This window comes from Monodelphis domestica, chromosome 4, assembly GCF_027887165.1.
Source record: "Monodelphis domestica isolate mMonDom1 chromosome 4, mMonDom1.pri, whole genome shotgun sequence".
Classification (NCBI taxonomy): Eukaryota; Metazoa; Chordata; class Mammalia; order Didelphimorphia; family Didelphidae; genus Monodelphis; species Monodelphis domestica.
Window position 1 is genome coordinate 239,696,479 of NC_077230.1, and position 17,785 is coordinate 239,714,263.

General features: G+C 37.0%; 1 protein-coding gene across 19 annotated transcripts in view; it reads right to left on the minus strand.

Moving 5' to 3' along the window:
* NCAM1 (neural cell adhesion molecule 1) overlaps window positions 1-17,785 on the minus strand; it is a 438,552-nt gene that overhangs the window by 49,542 nt on the left and 371,225 nt on the right. For 10 of the 19 annotated variants that reach the window (XM_007494803.3, XM_056794388.1, XM_007494810.3 and 7 more), the window contains exons 8-13: window positions 15,603-15,745; window positions 7,128-7,157; window positions 3,261-3,411; window positions 2,451-2,635; window positions 1,944-2,040; window positions 957-1,127 (exon numbers count right to left, since the gene is read on the minus strand). In XM_007494803.3, the coding sequence (XP_007494865.1) occupies window positions 957-1,127; window positions 1,944-2,040; window positions 2,451-2,635; window positions 3,261-3,411; window positions 7,128-7,157; window positions 15,603-15,745 (777 nt within the window). The remainder of the gene's footprint in view (window positions 1-956; window positions 1,128-1,943; window positions 2,041-2,450; window positions 2,636-3,260; window positions 3,412-7,127; window positions 7,158-15,602; window positions 15,746-17,785) is intronic. The other 9 variants (XM_007494813.3, XM_056794385.1, XM_007494805.3 and 6 more) reach the window with 1 other exon arrangement.

The window sequence follows — 17,785 nt, forward strand, 5'->3', positions numbered from 1 at the left end:
AATATTTCTCTATGTCTCTATGAATATTGACCAAATGTTTCCAAACTAGGGCGCCAGCTCATTTTCTTTCAAAGCCACTCTCATTCCATTCTGGGGGCTTCATGTTCTCATAGGAAACTAAACCCACTTTACTAACATTAAGATGGAACCTGAAGGTTAGAATTAGGAAGAGGTTTTATACATACATACATTTGTGCCCCCAAGGAGTTTACAAACTAATGGGTGAAACAACATGCAAACAAATATATAGGAAGCAAGCTATGAATAGGATAAATAGGAGATAATTAACAAAGGGAATTAAGAGGGCCTAGGGAAGGCTTCCTGTAGAAGATGGGATTTTAGTTGACCCTTAAAGGAAGCCAGAGGGGAGGAGGGAGCATGTTCTAGGCATCAATCCTAAAAGCCAAGAGATGGAGACTCTTCTTTGTGGAACAGCCAGGAGGCCAATGTCTCATGTTTGAAGAGTATATGTCAAGAAGAAAGATGTAAAGTAGGAGGGAGCTAGATTATGAGAGCTCTGAATGCAAAGGGAGCCTTTTATATTTGCTCCTGGAGGTAAAGAGGGAGGCATTGCAGGATAGGGAATAAAGGAGTGACATAAATGGACCTGCACTTTAGGAAAATCACTTTAGTGGCTGAATGGAGGATGGATTGTAGGGAGAGATCTGAGGCAGGTGATGAGGACCCGCACTACTGTGGGGGCAGCATCAGAGGAGAGAAGGGGACAATGGTACAAAGGTGACATTGACAGGCATAGGCAAGAGATGGGATATTGGGAGTGAGGGGTGATGAGGGATCTGGGATGACCCCTAGGTTGTGAGGCTGAGGCAATAGGGGCTATTCATCAGCACAGGATGCTGGGGCCTCATGACTATGGAGATTTAAAGAGTTGCCCAACTCTTGAGCAATATACTGCATGAAATTCCAGAAGCAGCAAATGAACCTTCTCTTCTTACCTTCCTTGGCATCATACCACTTGAAATGCCACATCTCCTCATCCATAGCTCTCCATTCAGCTTTGTATTTGAGGATGGGCACCCCACCTGTGGCCTCAGGCTCATCAAACTGGACCTGTGCTGTGCTGGAGTATGGTTCCACTTCATCAATGGATGGTGAAGATGGAGTATCTGTAGAGAGGGCATAGATATTGATATGGAGAACTTGGGGATCCCAATGTGATTCCCGGCCTGCTTCATATTACTGTCCCATGGCTTCTATTAATCTGAACTTTTTTCTTTATTTAATATATAATAATAATATTCATATAACAGTAATATTGTCTTTATCTAATATATAATAATATATTCTTTGTATAATAGTTACATAATACAATAAAACATTTTATCAAATATGCAATAAAATATTTTCTTTGTATAATATTTATGAAACACAATAATATATTTTATCTAATATACAACATACTATTCTTTGTATGATATTCACATAATACAATAATATATTTTACCTAATATACAATAATATATTTTCTTTGTATATTTATAAAATACAATATATTTTATTTAATATACAATAATATAATATTCTCTTTGTATATTTATATAATATAAAATGTTTTATTTATTATATAATATTTGTATAACTAATATATTTTTATATGACATACAACAATATAATATTCTCATTATTTAATCTATAATACCAATTTCCTTAAAGAGTATGGTCCTTTGATTTAATTGCCAACCCATTATAAAACTATTAATCCTTGTGGCTCTCAAATTCTGCTCTAAATTCTTTAATAATCTATCCCTACTATTCCAAGTGTTCCAATGCTTCATCCATCCTCTTCTGACACCAGGGTTTTCCTTCTATTCTCAGCAAAAAGAGATCCTTCCTCCCCATTTGTAGTTATTTTCCCTTCCTATGTTACTCATCCAAGTAGTCCAAATGCCTTTAAGACACAAGAGGGATTGTGTGACACTCACCAGCTTGGACAAGGATGAATTCTAAGGACTCTTGACCAATACGATTCACTGCAGTGCAATTGTAGTTTCCAAAGTCATTCTCAGAGTCAGGGGTGACCTTCAGAAAGAGGAAGGAAGGATCAAGATTATCGGAGTCCCATGGCAGTGGCTACAGGCATTGCTTAGAATTGGTCATTTTATTTTCTATGGGGTAAGGTTTTTGTTTAAAGCAAAATGCATTGGTTCCACTCTTAAAATTGGAGCAGGGTAAAGAAAAGAGCCTGGGGAGGGAGGACTTAATGCCACAGCCAGAGGGCTTGGGGCCAGGTGCACCAGCCTTGATTTGTGGCAGAATTAACTCCAGAAATAGGATCCCTATGGCTGATAGGGGTCCTGTGGGGTCAAATTCAGGCTCTTTTCTATAGACAGTAGTTTACTTTGAGCTAGATAAGCAGGAATAGGAATTGATGCTGCAAATAGAAGTTGCCTTTAGTTGGGCTGTGTGTCTTCTTCTTTCCTGGTCCTTACCTCTAGGTAGCTAGCAGAAGGGCTGTTGTATATCTTGATATTGCTGTAGTTGGAGCTTGGCAACAGTTGCCCATCTCGGAACCAGGAGATGGTGGCACTGGGATAGGCAAACACCTCACAGGTGATGTTGACCTGGTTCCCTTCCCACGTGTACACAGCCACAGGGCCCTGGAGCTTGGGGGCATCTGCAACAAATGAAGACCTCAATAACCTGGCAAAAGAACTTGGCAGCACCTAACAATAGAGCTCAGGCTTAAGTAAGGTAGGGTGGGATAGAGGGCAGAACTATCCATCTGGAAAGCTTGACTTACTTATGTGGCCTGGAGAAGCAGCATTATCAGACTCAAAGGGAAGAGGGGTTGGTCAGGCATTTGTCTAATGCTTTTTTGTTGTTGAGTCACTGCAGTCGTGTCTGAGTCTTCATGACTCCATTTGGGGTTTCCTTGGCAAAGCTATAGGAATGGTTTGCCACTTCCTTCTCCAGTTCATTTAACAGATGAAGAAACTGAGGCAAACAGGTTAAATGACTTGCCCAGGGTCACACAGTTAATAAGTTATCTGAGGCTGGCTTTGAACTCAGGTCTTCCTGACTCTAGGTCCAGCAATTTATCCACTGAGCCACCCAGCAGTTCCTTTTGTCTAGGTTGGCAAAGGGCAAAAATCCTCATGCAATAGCTTGGAAAATGGATCTAGTCTCCTGCCCAGGGTATCAGGAATTAAAAGTTAAAGTGGGCATGGCTTCAAAATCCTAGCAACACTAACTTGCCCCTTCTCTCTTTATTCCTGCCCCTTTCCCAAGCAGTTTCTCACATTGTACTTCGAGGTACATAGCCTGGGAATCCTGGCCAATGGTGTTGCTGGCTGTGCAGATGTATTCCCCGGCATCCGTGTACTGAATGCTCTTCAGTGTCAGCGATGACACTCGAACATGGCTGCTTACCACAATATGCCCGTCCAGAGTCTGGAGGGAGGATAAGGGAGAGAGGGTCAGAAAGTGAGCTGCAGAAGGACGGTGACAGAAAGAGAGGGGGAAGGAAGGGAGGAGAGAGGGAGCTGTCTATGTGGGTGGAGAATTTTCTTATTTTGATCAATTTTAGACCCTCTGACCCTCCCCCCATTTTTATCCTAATATGTCTAAGCTACCTTATGAAGCAATTATGGGAGGCTCAAGATGGCACCCGAAGTACTAAAGTGGTATTACAGAGAATGAGTGAGTACCAATAAGACTAAAACTATGTGGTAGAAGAGGAGGATGAAAGGGGGAAAAAATTCCTACAATCTGTAGATTTGAGTAAATAACACTTAAGGCAAAGTTCTGGTTAGTGATTTTCCTATTGAATTCACAAATATCAAAAAAATCTCTCCATCCTCAACCCCTGCATTTGAGAGACTGTATCTTCAATGAGGGCAAGGGTTGCTTTATTTTTATTTTTAATCCTAGTTAATATAGCATAGTGCCTAGTCTGTGATAGACAACAAATGTATGTGGATTGATTTTCCAATAGTCTGTCCATCATTTTGGGGGGCTGGTATCCTTCAATAAAAAACTATGATGTACCTAAAACAAGCCAGGAAAACTCCTGTCTTCACAAGTTATCTCTGTTTCCTGTGCTCCCTTCCTTTTCCATAAAAATATTCATTTAGAATTTTCTTTAAATGCTGACTAATGGGCCAGGAGTTTAACTGGCTCATCATAATATTCATAGGAGCAGAAAGTCTTGGGCAAAGACCTGAAAGTCATAATCATCACTGTACTTCTTTTTGGAAATTAAATGCTACAGTTTGCTTTGGAAGATTCTGTAAATATAATTACAAGCCAATAAGAGAAAAAGAGAATTATGCTTAGTCAATGGATGTTGGGTTAGTTCTGAAGCCTTTCTTCTTAAATGTCTAAAAGGGTGAAATTATTTGGCACAAATTGGTTTCTGGGTATGTCAACCAAGTCTTACATCTTTGAAGAAATTGGTGTTCTGAAGTGGTTGCTGTTCCTGAGCTTAGGATACCTTTGCAATTAGGTGTTAAAATGCTTTGTTTAGAGCTTCATACTTCTGGGAATGAAAGACCACCTTGATTTTGGGGTCCCTTTGGTCAGCTTGCTTGAGAATGAGGAGGGGGAAGGCTAGCTCTCAACATTTCAAAGTCCCAGTCTGTCTGCTCTTCCCTTGAGCACAAAGGTTCAATCTAGCACACTGCTTTCAATCAGCGATTGAAATAGGAGTCTGAGGCATGAGCAGGATCTGCTTTTAGGTTTTTTATTCCCTATGTAAAGAGAATGTTTCTAAAAGATATTGCAGTCAAAGAGATAAAGTATCTTTCACAGAAAAATGGAACACAGGGGAAAAACAATATAAAGAAAATCAGGAGATGAATCTCAGGCTATCTCATAAAAAGAAAAAAAAAGGTTAAAAGGAACTCAAAATAAAGTCTACTCGGCCTCCTTTCCTTTAGCCAACTTTGTTTGTATGAACATTTCTTTAATTTCTTATCAACAGATCTTTTGAGTATGCCACTTGAGGCCATTCTTAACAGGTAATGGTGACATAAATCTGAAAGAGAAATGACCATAAGGATTTGTATCTGATCCTTTAGGTGCTACCTCAAAGGGATTTCAGTGCCTCTAGGCTTGTTTTGTGGTCAAATATTTTACTTGGGCACCTAGATTAAGCCAGGGGTATATCATTATCCAACTTATGTCTATATGGTTCAAGATGGAATGAAAAAAAAATCTTCAAACAGAATGAAGGGAGAAGGATATAGGTCAAGAATATGGGAGGAAGGGTTATAATCATTCCTTCACTCAAACCATTTTCCTGCCACACTACCTACAAAATATATAAAAACAAAGTATCCTAGGATCCCATCATATAAAAAACCAGTTTTCTTCTGCATTCACCTAGACTTGTTAGCCTTTGTCTCTAATTGGGGTGAAATGAGAGGGAGGATGGGAGAGGAGAGTAAGGTGGGAAGGGTAGGAAGGAAGCAATTCCCAGGTCTCTGGGGAACCATTCAACTGGAACACAATTTGGAGAGTGAAATATGCTATTTAAGGGCTCTTCTGAAAAACCAAGGGTTCTGTTTTCTTTGGGGCTAAGAAACTATCATTTATTTAAAATCATAATGCTTTTAGTCCCTCCCTCTCCCCTCACATCTCTACTCCCTTTTTCCCTTCCCCATCAAGCTCAGGAAAAAAATGTCTAGGGTCAGGCAGAATGAGATTTGTAGCTGTCCATGAGAAGCTAACAACTAACAACTCATTTTTCTTCTTGCCCATAATCCCAATAATTTCATGGCTGAGGTAATAAATCATCCTGCATATGACAGCACTAAGCAATTCCTGTGGTCAAAGAGGGGAAGCATTTTAGAGAGGAAGTGCACTTAACCACACTCCTTTTGACAGAAAAGAAGGTATGATACAAAAAAGAGGACATAATGAATTAGATACAACTATGGCAGCATGTACAAGTGCAGAAATGAATGTTAATGCCTGGGGAAAGGCAGCAGATTCTAAATATTAAACAGCATTAAATATTTGTTTTACCTATGATCTGAACAGGTCAGTCATGTGTCTGCATAGTTATCAATACATCTGAAAATCTAGGAGGATGAATGCATGCAATTTAGCAAAAACAGGATTTAGGATTTCCATAGACTGCATTCATGGGACTAAAATAGTAAGATTAACCTGAAAAAAATATAGGGATTCTTTTTTTTTTTTTTGGTCATACTTGGGCGAAATGGTAGGTGTTAGGAAGCCTTGACCTTCCTCTGTAACAAATCAACTTTTAGCCTACGCTGCATTAAGATAACAGATAATGAGAAGAATAATAGATGTGCTGACAAAGAGGTTCATGGAGATGTAACACTTGGGACAGAATAACTAATTTTTGGACTCACTTCTAGAAGTCATTCATAATAATAATGGTATATTTGATATCTGGTTGTAGTTTTTAGACTATGTCCCACATCTCTCCAATTGAAGCAAGAAGCTTCTTCATGAATTGCACATCAGATCAAAGTAATTTCAAAAACAACACATTTGTATGAAAAATACAAAACCATTAGCACCCAAATCACCCTAGGTTCGTAAATTTAATTGAAAAAAATAACAGATTAATTTATTGGTTTGGAAATACTTATATGAGCAAACACCTACCAAGAGTTGCCATTGCATTGTTTTGGGGATGGAATGTGATGCAATCATTTTAATAAAGATTTCTGGTAATAAGGGATATGAGCAACAAGATGAGTTGGGCTGGAAGGGACCCGGTTAATTTGTCAGGTAACTGAACTCTCATATTTTAAGATCCAAAGCCATTCCAACCAGGTGAGAAACAAAATATTCTGTGATTTGAAAAGTGCCTGGATCACGAATTGGGGAAATTAGTTTTTATAAACTTGATTCCTAGGATATAATTTCCCTGGAACACCAAGGGGATATGGTTGTTACAAAATCACAGTCAGCTTTGGAAAACAAGCTTTTTCCATCCACTCCCAACACAGCTTGCTTGCTCAACTCCAAATGACAACTATTACCAAGGAACTTCTATACTAATGACCTGTTCTTTAATCAAACTAAATCACTAATTAGTTGAGTATATCTAATTACTGTAGTAATATTGGGTTAAGTTATAATGTTTTCAAATGCTAAGAACTGGCTAGTGGTCAGATAAGCTATACCTCTTGCTTCTCTGGTCGAGTCCACGAAGCCTGGAGAGAACAGATATAAAACACAACAAGAAAGCAGTAAAATTTTACAACATGTTGCTTCAGGTAGTAGATGCATCACACTGCATTCCGTGCACATGCAGCTTCCTTTCAATTTAGGACTTTTTTCTCTTTTTTTGCCAAGGGCCCATTTCCAGGAGTATGTTCACTTCCCACTTTGTTGTTTAAGATTTTCTCATTAATTTTAAGTTCAATAAACTTGGGAAAGCTAAAAAATTCCAAGATGATATGCTCTGTTCTTTTGAATTATATATCCACATATACATGTGAATGTGGATAGGCACATAACACATTAGACTGCACATTTCAGAACATCTATAAATATATCGTAGGGGTGCTACTGGACTGTGTCCAAGAGTCCTAAGCACACAATCCTGAGATATTTATAGAGCAGGTTTCCTCTCTTTGATTTTATTATATGGGTGTCACAGAGACACGGTAAGGGTGTTCTGTGCTCATGCATTGGTCAATTTCTTGCATGCATTTTATTAAAAAATTAAATGGATCCCATCTTATTAAAAAGAAAAAATAAAGGTAAGAACCAAAGAGAAGAGCAATGGGAATGGGAATTGTGTCATTCTTAAGATCGTGGGTCGGGAAGCTTTGCAGCCGCCAATGAATGCTACCATGGCGCTGTTAGGTTTTTTTGTTTTTGTTTTTGTTTTTTTGGTGTTACATGAATGGTAGGCAGGCTCACACACAACATGACTGTCTTCAGCAAGAAACATTGGTTTCTATTCTGGAATGAGCCATCATCCCTAATAATGCCAACTCAGACACACTAATGTTTGTATCTGAACCTTTATCCTGCCAGCATCTAAGTTCTTTATTTAATTTAGAACTTGGGGATCTACTTTACTTAGCCAGGAATCAAAAGTCACCTGCTAATATCACAGCTGCAGTGCTCTTTTTAGTGGGTGATATGGATGAATGAATACCACTGATGCTCATATAGCAAGAAGACAGAAAAGAGATGAGAAACACAGAGATGGAGTCCATGGAATGTCAGTTAGCAAATATGTATTGAAAGCCCACTCTAGACAAGGAAGGCGTTGTAGGGAACGGGAGGAGGCTAATGCTGCATTATTTTACATGATCTTGAAATGAAGAAGAAAAGGTGACCAGAGGAATATGCAGAGCCTGAAAAAGCACACCATCTTGTGCATCATTATCAAATCACCAATTCCACATCATTTGGAAGCTTATTTGCCACATGCCAGGGCTGGTTTTCTCAAGAACCTGTTGCCTAGTGTTTTCTTTATGTGAGGCAGGTCTTCTAGATTGATTCTCCTTGTATTTCTTATAGCAATACTGCTCAGTGGCCATTAATTGTAATGATATTGTTTGATTTCTGCAGTTCAACCTACTACTCCCAGGTGATATGGGATAATAGTCTACATTTTGGTCTTGATAAGACAATTGCAATGTAGATGTGACCCATTTTAAGAAAATTTAAATTGCAAATAGTCAAGCTTAGAAAACAAATTGGTGAGTGAATTGTTTTTATAATTCACATTGTAAAAGAATTCATTTCTGTTTAAGTGTTAAGGAAAATTTAGGAATGGACATACCATAATAATTTGATCTTATGCTGGATAAATAGACTCAGCTTGTATCAGGTAACTAACTCATTGTTTAAGGAAAAAAAGAACTATAGCAAACTAAGCTGGTTTTTCTTTCATGATCTATATCTAGTTGTTTTATATTATTCAGATACAAACTTTCTCCTCTAAGCATTCAATTCTTTAAAACCCTTTGGCTTCTTTATTTTTTTCTTGCTCTATCCCCTCTGCTCTGTACCCCAGGAAAACTTTCTTTCCCTGTCTTGTTGTTTCCCATCTTTGTAATCCTTTTAAAGGTATACATATCATCACATAAGCATTTTATGACAAAAGTAATGGCTTATTTTGAAACTAGGCTTACTCTTCTGGGTGTTTGGAATGACAATCAATCATTATTTGAACACTTCTTCAGGATCCTCTATTTTCATCTTACTTCAGTGCCTCATCCTGGCTTGGAAGTGATTGTGGGCTCCCCAATTGTTACCTATACCAGTAAAATATAAGCCCCTGAAGGTCCTACCAAACTGGAAAGGCTTCGACTATGGTATGGGAACGACTTAGCTTAATCTGGAGAAGTGCATCAGTGGTAAGGCCACCTGATGTTGATTTTTTTTCCTAATGAAAACTGAAATTCTTAAAGACAGTCTGTTAGGTATTTTGTTTTTGGTAATGATTAAATCACAGATATTTGGAAATAATGAAATTTGTTTGGTATGTAACACCATAGACATTTCAAAATGTGGCAAAATCACAAATGGATCTGTATTAGAAGGATGATTAATGAAGATGGTATGGAAACATTAAGTTGCCACTGATCTGAATTATTGTAAAGACCCCATTTCTATCCATGAGCAGACTAACCACGTTGACTGTCAATTTAAATTGTAAGAGATTGTCATGGTGATCACTGAAGAATCAACCTAGAAAAAATGGGTTCAGATCAAATATCCATGATGATCCAGACCATACAGATGGGTCTAGTTATTTCACCTGTTATGATTTAAAAAAAAAAAGAGTCAACTCAGTGGCAAGTCAACTAGTTGAAATCTAAGTACTGCCTGAAGATCAGTCTATAAATAAGTCAATATGCTGGAGCCATTTATAAGAATAAAGACTGAGGTCTTAATTCCAGGCTCATGGCACTTTTCCATTAAGAAAGCATTAAATATTTGATAAGGAAGTCACTGACTGCCTGATTGTATCAATGGCTTTTACCACTTATCACTTAAGTTTGAGAATAAATATAAGGTTTAATATGAAGAGGTGTAAAAATTCTATAAGCTACAGGTGATTCATTTGGCTCCTACTACAATTCACTATAAGAGAAAATATTTAACATTCCACTGAAGTAATCAGAATCCATTTAAAAATCACTAGCCATCTTTGTGTGTCTGTGTGTGTGTGTGTGTGTGTGTGTGTGTGTGTGTGTGTGTGTGTGTGTGTAATTTAAAACCCTTCTGGGAGAAATATTGGGTAAATTCATTTAAATGGTTTGGCTATATGTAGAGATGGGTGTATATATATAGAGATGTACATATATCACATCTATATGTACAAACTGGAATATATAGTATATATTATTGTGATATATGTATACATATACACATATAGAAATACATACACATCATAGAAATACATGTATATATACATACATATATTCAGTCTCAGTTTTCTTTTTTATAAAACAAGAGGATTAGAATTGGGTCCCTTCTAAATCTGAAAACATGATTTTATGATCCCTTCTCTTCTGGTAAAATTGCTTTTTGTTTATTGCCTTTAATAGTTCTTCCTGTAAACAGTTCTCCCTTCTGACTTTTTCTCCCTTGTCTTCTTTCTTTTATCCATGACTAAATTGTTTCATTCCAAACTCTGTTAAAATTGTTTAAGCCAAGCTTAACCAAGGAAAAGGTAGAAAAAACTTTATTTAAGCTAGAATTGAAGACCACAAATAGTAAGGAGAGAATAAGAGAACATAGTCCCTTTAAATAATTCATCTCTAGGTCTATATGAATTCCATCTTGGGCTGCTGCAGATTGTAGCTAGGGATAACTGTCTGTAATTTTTGAGAAATCATAAGGATGCTTTCAAAAGTTGAAAAATGGGGGATAAAAGAAATGGCAAACTAGTAAATTTGGTAATAAACCCAGGGAAATATTAGAAAAGATTATTATTGTGGTTGTTGTAGTTGTTAGCATTATTTTATTTTCTGAGATCGAGTCTCCTCGTCTCACCCAGGCTAGAAGTGAAATGGAGAGGCCAGACTTTGTTTAGTGTTTCTGTGGATGATGACTTCTGAGCTCAAGTGATTCACCAGCCTCAGTCTCCTCAGTGGCAGGGATTACATGTATGTGCCCACCAATCATGGTTTAGAGCAGATTGTTAAATAGTTTGTGTGGATTTAGAAAATAAGGCAGTAATCATCAGGAGGCAGCATGGGTTTACTTTTGAACAAATCTTGCCAAACTCATCTCATTTCCTTTTTTGGGATACATCAGAGGAATTCTGTAAAAATAAGGTATTTGTATTTCAGAAAGGCATAGAATAAAATTTGTCAAAATGTCCTTGTAGACAAGATACAGAAAAGTGGGTCAGATGATAGGAAAATTAGGCAGATGAGTGGCTGGTTAAATTACTGTAACCTAAAAAGTAATGATTAAGGTATGATATCGGCCTACAGAAGAGCTCTAGTGGATATATTGTGTAGTTTTTATACTTGGTCCTGTCCTATTCAACATTTTAATATAATTTTAATTTTATAATAATTTTATATTAGTAATTTAATTCATTAATACTTTAAATAATTTAGATAAAATGAGAGACCTGTTTATCAAATTGACAAAATGTTGAAAGAGATACCTATTATAGTGGATGTCTGAATCAAGATTTTTTAAAGATGCTGACAATTTGTAATGAAGGAAAGAAACAAGGGTAGCTAGGTGGCTCAAGAGACAGAGAGCTAGGCTTGGAGATGGGAGGCCCTCAGTTCAAATCTGGCTTCCTAGAGTTCCTAGCGGGGTGACCCTAGGCAAATCATTTAACCCCCATTGCCTAGCTCTTGCCACTCTTCTCTCTTAGAATTGATACTAAGACAAAAGTTAAGTGTTTCATTTTATTTTTTTAAGTGATGGGTAGGAGCCAACAACAAATGTAATAGGAATGAATATAAAGCCATACATTTGAGTCAAAGAAAATCATCTGTACAAAGAGAGCATGTAGAAAATTTGGCTTTATCAGAGCTATTAGCAAAAAGTCATATTTTCAGTAGAAGCCAGTATGTGACTTGATGACTGAAAATAAGGCATTCAATCTTATGTTACATTGGTAGCAGTAGAGTGTCAAGAGTAACAGAGGTAATATTCCCACTGTATTATATGACCACATTTGAAGTATTTCATTTGGTTTAGGCATCACACAATGACCAGAAATATTCATGGAGATGTTATTGTTGTTGTTGTTTAGTCATATCAGTTGTGTCTGACTCTTTGTAAGCCCTTTGGGTATTTTCTTGACAAAGATACTAGGTGGTTTGCCATTTCCTTCAGCAGCTTACTTAACAGATAAGGAAACTGAGGCAAACAGAATTAAACGATTTGTCCAGGGTCACACAACCAGTAAGTGTCTGAGGGCAGAGTTGAACTCAGGAAGATGACTCCAGGCCCAGCACCCTATCCAGCCTTTTTACCACTTAGCAGCCCTAATGCAGGTGTGTTAGTCGGAGAATTTGAGACAATGGGGAAATTATAGTTATTTTCAAACATCTCAAGGGGTGGAATATAATGAAGACAAGGAGGTGTTGGTTTCAAGGCATAAGAGCTGCAAGGGCTAGAGAATGGGGATTAAGTGACTTGCCCAGAATCACACAGCTAGGAAGTGTCTGAGGGCAGATTTGAACCTGAGACTTCCTGTCTCTAGGCCTGGTTCTCAATTCACTGAGCCACCCAGCTGCCCCCTAAGTGACTCAATTCTGAATTGCCTCAGAGTAGTAGAAGTGATAGGAAGGCAGACTTCAACTCAATAAAAGGAAACAGAGATTTCTGACAATAGAATGAACTGACTGAATTATGTTTGAGAAATTTGCTCTCTTTCACTGAAACTCTTCAAGGAGAGGTGGAATGGTTATTTAGTTGGGCAATAAAGAAGAGATTCCTGATTTGTGTGAGATGTAAAACTAGATACTCTCTAAGGTCCTTTCAAGTTTTTAAGATTCTAATGTGCACAGCTTTCTATCTGATCTAGTCTTTAGTACATTTCTAAGAAGTCTTCCTTGCTTACATAATTAGTAAAAACTACGTGTTTCATCTGCTTGGAACATGTCCCTGAATTTAATGAGGATAAAGTGTCTTTTTTTGTAGAAGCTCAGATCTCTACTAGTATTTAGTAATATGTGGATAAAAGTAAAAGATGAACCTTCTCTGCCTAGAATTAAATTTGCTTAGACTGTTCCTATTGTAAGCAGAAAATTGGTAGCCCATATTTTAATTTTCATAAGTGTCACCCCACACCAAGACTGAGTATCCTACATCTCTGCCATTATTATACCATGTAAGGGATTTGACACTTTTTTCAGAGGTAGACATGTTAAAAATACAAAATATTATGTTATAATACTGAGTGATTTAGAGAACGTCTGAAACTTGATCACTAATGTTGATTTCCATAAAAGTTAAGGCAATATATATTCAAAGAAATTATTATAAAACTAGTGTTATTAGGATACTTCTAATTATTCAACAACAAGGAGACTAAAGTAAATTGACAAGGTTAACTCAGTTATATCAAAAATAATTCCATACTATCTATACTCAAGGTATCTCTCTCTCTCTCCCTCCCTCCTTCCCTCCATCTCATTCTCTCTCTCTCTCCCTCTCCCTCTCTCAGTCTGTCTGTCTATCTATCTATCTATCTATCTATCTGTCTGTCTGTCTGTCTGTCTATCTCCATATACATATAAATGTATGTATTTTCTACACATCCTCAAGACTCTATATTAGGTACGTGGTTTCTTGTCCCCATTCCATAAAAAATAGATTTATGTTAAAAAATTTTAATCCAGAACTGCCAGCTCATTAAATTAGGTAACATAGTAACAAATCTTAATGATTCTTCCAGTCCATCTTGGTCTATTACTGTATCTCTGATCTAAGACTCAGAGAGTTAGAAATTAATTAGTTTATGGTTTTTCACTTGGGACAGAAACTTATTTCTGTGTTGTACTGTAGGCAATGACCTAGATCAAAGACATACATTTCCTTGGTCATTTTGGACATATCTTCTAAGCATCAGACCCTTCAATTTAAGCCCTGAAATGGACATTCAATCCATATAAGAAACATGCTTAGAGGTGAAATCTAAGCTGGAGATTTAAAAACTCTAGTCTGAATGAAGGGATTTCTCAAGTAAACATCAACTTTCCTTAATATAATCTCTTTCTATGATACCAAACAATATATATGAAAGTTCCAAAAATACTTAGCAGTTTTTCAGATAAGTAGAAAGGACTCTTTGGCACAGTGGATTTTTCCATTGGATCCCTGTGGAACAGGAGATTCCTTCAAAAGCATACAGTTCAAATGGAAATTTCTAGCACTATGATTCTACACTAACTCCCTTCTTTTCCTTCAAAGAGTTATCTGCACTGAAGAAAAGCAGTGAAAAATCTATGATTTGTGATTTTCTTGTTACTAAGGAGTCCATTGCCAATATTTCACACAGTTAAGATGGTGGTTTTTGAATTCACAACACTGTTTTGGCTAATAATAAAACAGCTTATCTATATATCTATTATATATGTATATATAATATGTATATATATATATATATATATACAGTTTAAGGTTTGCAAAGTACTTTACATGTTATTTCATTTGATCTCAAAAATCTATGGAGGTAGGTGCTATTATTTACCCCCATTTTACAGATGAGGAGACTAAGAGAGTTTAAGTAGCTTGCCCAAAGTCACTCAACTAGGAAGTATCTGAGGCAAGATTTGAACTCAAGTCTTCCTGATTCCAAGTCCAGCACATTACCCATTGTACTATCTCTTTTCTGAACTAAGAAAAATAGAGTCCTAAAGAATATGTGACATGAAAAGTCGTAACATTTTGTTTTAAAATCATATTTCTATCTCTGGTTTTGTTAAAATTGGTAAGAGTATGATAAAAATTAGGTTACTTTATTTTTTATGGGGTTAACAAGATGCCACTTTCCAGTAGCATACAAGTTTGTAATTTTGCCAATTGTTTTCAACCACCTTTTACATAACGGTTGTTGAAATGTTCTCTAAACTTTCAGTGGCAGATTTTTTTTTGAAAAAAAAAAGTATTTTGAAACTGCTAATTATTTTTGCCTTTAGAACAAAATGATATTGATATGTGACCAACAGTACAGGCAGACACAAAGGCGACCAAGGTTTTATGCATACAGTACAGAGAGAGCATGAGCATTCAATATATAAGGAATAGAATTAACAGGTTCATTTTGGTCCCTGTGATGGGGGAGAGAAGCAAACTGACATTGTTCCTCAGGACATTAGGTTCTTGGTTTTTCTTGATCTCTCCTTAATCCCTTCTAAGGTTGAAATTCCCCAGCCCTCCATCTCCTAAGATTCTTTACTCTCTGACTATATCCAGTAGCTTCCTTCATCTCTGATTATCCACAAAGAACTTTGCCCCACTCTGTTGTCACTGGATTTCAAGGAGGCGACATACTGACAAACTGGGGATGGGAAGGCACCAGGACCACTCTGTGTGCTCTGATGACAATAAATTGTCTTCCTGCTCACCAGAGAGACCCGGGCACTGTGGCAGACTTGAGCTGTTTCAAGTCTAGGTTCCACAAGGCTCTGGCAGCCTGGGAGACATTATACCTTTTCTTCATTGCTGATGTTTCTTGTGGAAGTTCTCCAGGTGATGGAGGGGATAGGATCTCCTGAAGCTTCACACGTAAGAGTAATCTGCTCCTCCAACTCCATGGCAGTTTTATTCTCCACATAGTTAATTTTGGGTTTTGCTGTAAAGAGCAAAACATTTCCATAAGTTAATCTGTGTTTCATCCTTGCAGCAGTGAGCACCTACTATATTTAAGACATGATGGCGGATACCATAAAGTACACAAAAATGTAGAGACGTATTTCCCTCTTTAAATGAGTTTACAGTCCAGTCAAGGAGACAAGTGTGTGCCCAGGTAATTCTAAAAGTGGTAACTTGGTAAGTGTCCCATGAGTGGGATAGCTAATAAATGTTAGGAGATTCTCACAAATGAGGGATCGCTTCCCACTGGGAAAGCATCACGGAGATCTGGGGGGTGTTAAGGAGATCAGTTTAGCTGGTAAGAAGGGTTCATTCATACAGAGAAGTAATATGAAATATTGTTGGAAAGATAGAGACCTCAAATTCCAAGCTAAAATGTTTGGACTTTATCTTGTAACCAATGGGGAGTTGTGGATGGTTTATAAGCAAGGGAATGATATGATAAAGGCATTGTTTGAAGAAGACTAATTTGGGACTGGTATCTATGTTTATGAGGCTTGCAAAAGTCCAGGTATGAGGTAATAAGCAACAGAAGACCTAGAGCTGTGTCAGATGAAATAGAAATGAATAGAAAAATATAATAGACTACAAAGGCAAAAATGGCAGAATTTAGAAAATGATAAAAGAAGCATCAAAGATGATTCTGATGTTTTAAATCTATGTGACTGGGAGAATGTTGTTAACATTAACAAAAAAAGGAGTTAGAAGGCAGAGCTGATTTAGTGGGGAAGATGAGTTCATTTCCTAAATGTTTCAGGTGTATGCACATGAATACAAACATTTAAGAGCCAAATTAAACATTAGAGAAAATTGAATTTTCTCAATTTAAAACAATCATAGTCTGAAAGCACTGAACCTTTCCCATAAGAACGTGATAATACTGGAAAACTTCACTAGTTTCACTCATTGAAGAGGGGAGGGGATTAATGAAAACTCCAAGGTCTAGGTTGGAGTAGTGAAATGAACGTGCGATCTATGGTCAGAAGAGACCTGGATGTGAATACTAGTTACAGTGCTCACTAGTTGTGTGACCATCAGAAAGTCACAGAACTGCTGAATCTCAGTTTTCTGATATGAAAAATGGGAATACCTGCAATTCTGATGACCTCACAGTATTATTTTAAAACGCAAGTGAAGTGTTTGTAAAGTACTTTTCATATCTTAGAGTCATGCAGACATGCTTGCTCTCATTATTACTTTTCAGCAATGATTTTTAAAGTTTAATTATCTTTCAAGTTCATACACACTAAACTGAAACAGCTTACCAGACTGGATTTTTGCTATAAGAAGTTTTGAGATCTTTTGATTTGTAGTAAGATGGTGCTTATAAAGTAAAGAACATAAACGTTCCCACAAGTAAATCTCTCTCCATGATTTTATTGAAATTAATTTGATTACAAAATCATGTTTTGGTGTGGAGCAAAAATATAGTCATCAACCCAGTGTGATGGACTGGTCAGTAATTCCAAACTAATAAGGTTTGAGTATGGCAAGATGATGTCTCTCTCTCTCTTTTTTTTTTTTTGAAACCCTTACCTTCTGTCTTAGAATTAATACTAAATATCAGCTCCAAAGCAGAAGAGTGGTAAGGGTTAGGCAATTGGAGTTAAGTGACTTGCTCAGGGTCACACATCTAAGGAATTTGAACCCAGGACCTCCTGTTTCCAGGTCCAGCTTTCTCTCCACTGAACTACCTAACTGCCCCTAAGATTATGCCTTTATCTTGAAAAAGTCACAGTACAGCCAATGATATACTGGATTCACAGATGACTTGGGTTCAAATCCTGATTCTGTTGCTTACTAGTTGTATGACTTGAGGTGAGAAACCTTAAGCTCTCTTAGCTTCAATTTCTCTTTAATTCTATGAAAGATTCATTCCAAGAAGGTAATGGGTTCTTACAGATATTTCCTCACTGATCTTTACAACCCCTGAAAGAACAATATTAGGTATCATCACCTAGAGGGAATTATTAGTGCTAAGCCTACGTAGGCCAACTTTAAAAGTTTAAAATCCAGTTGT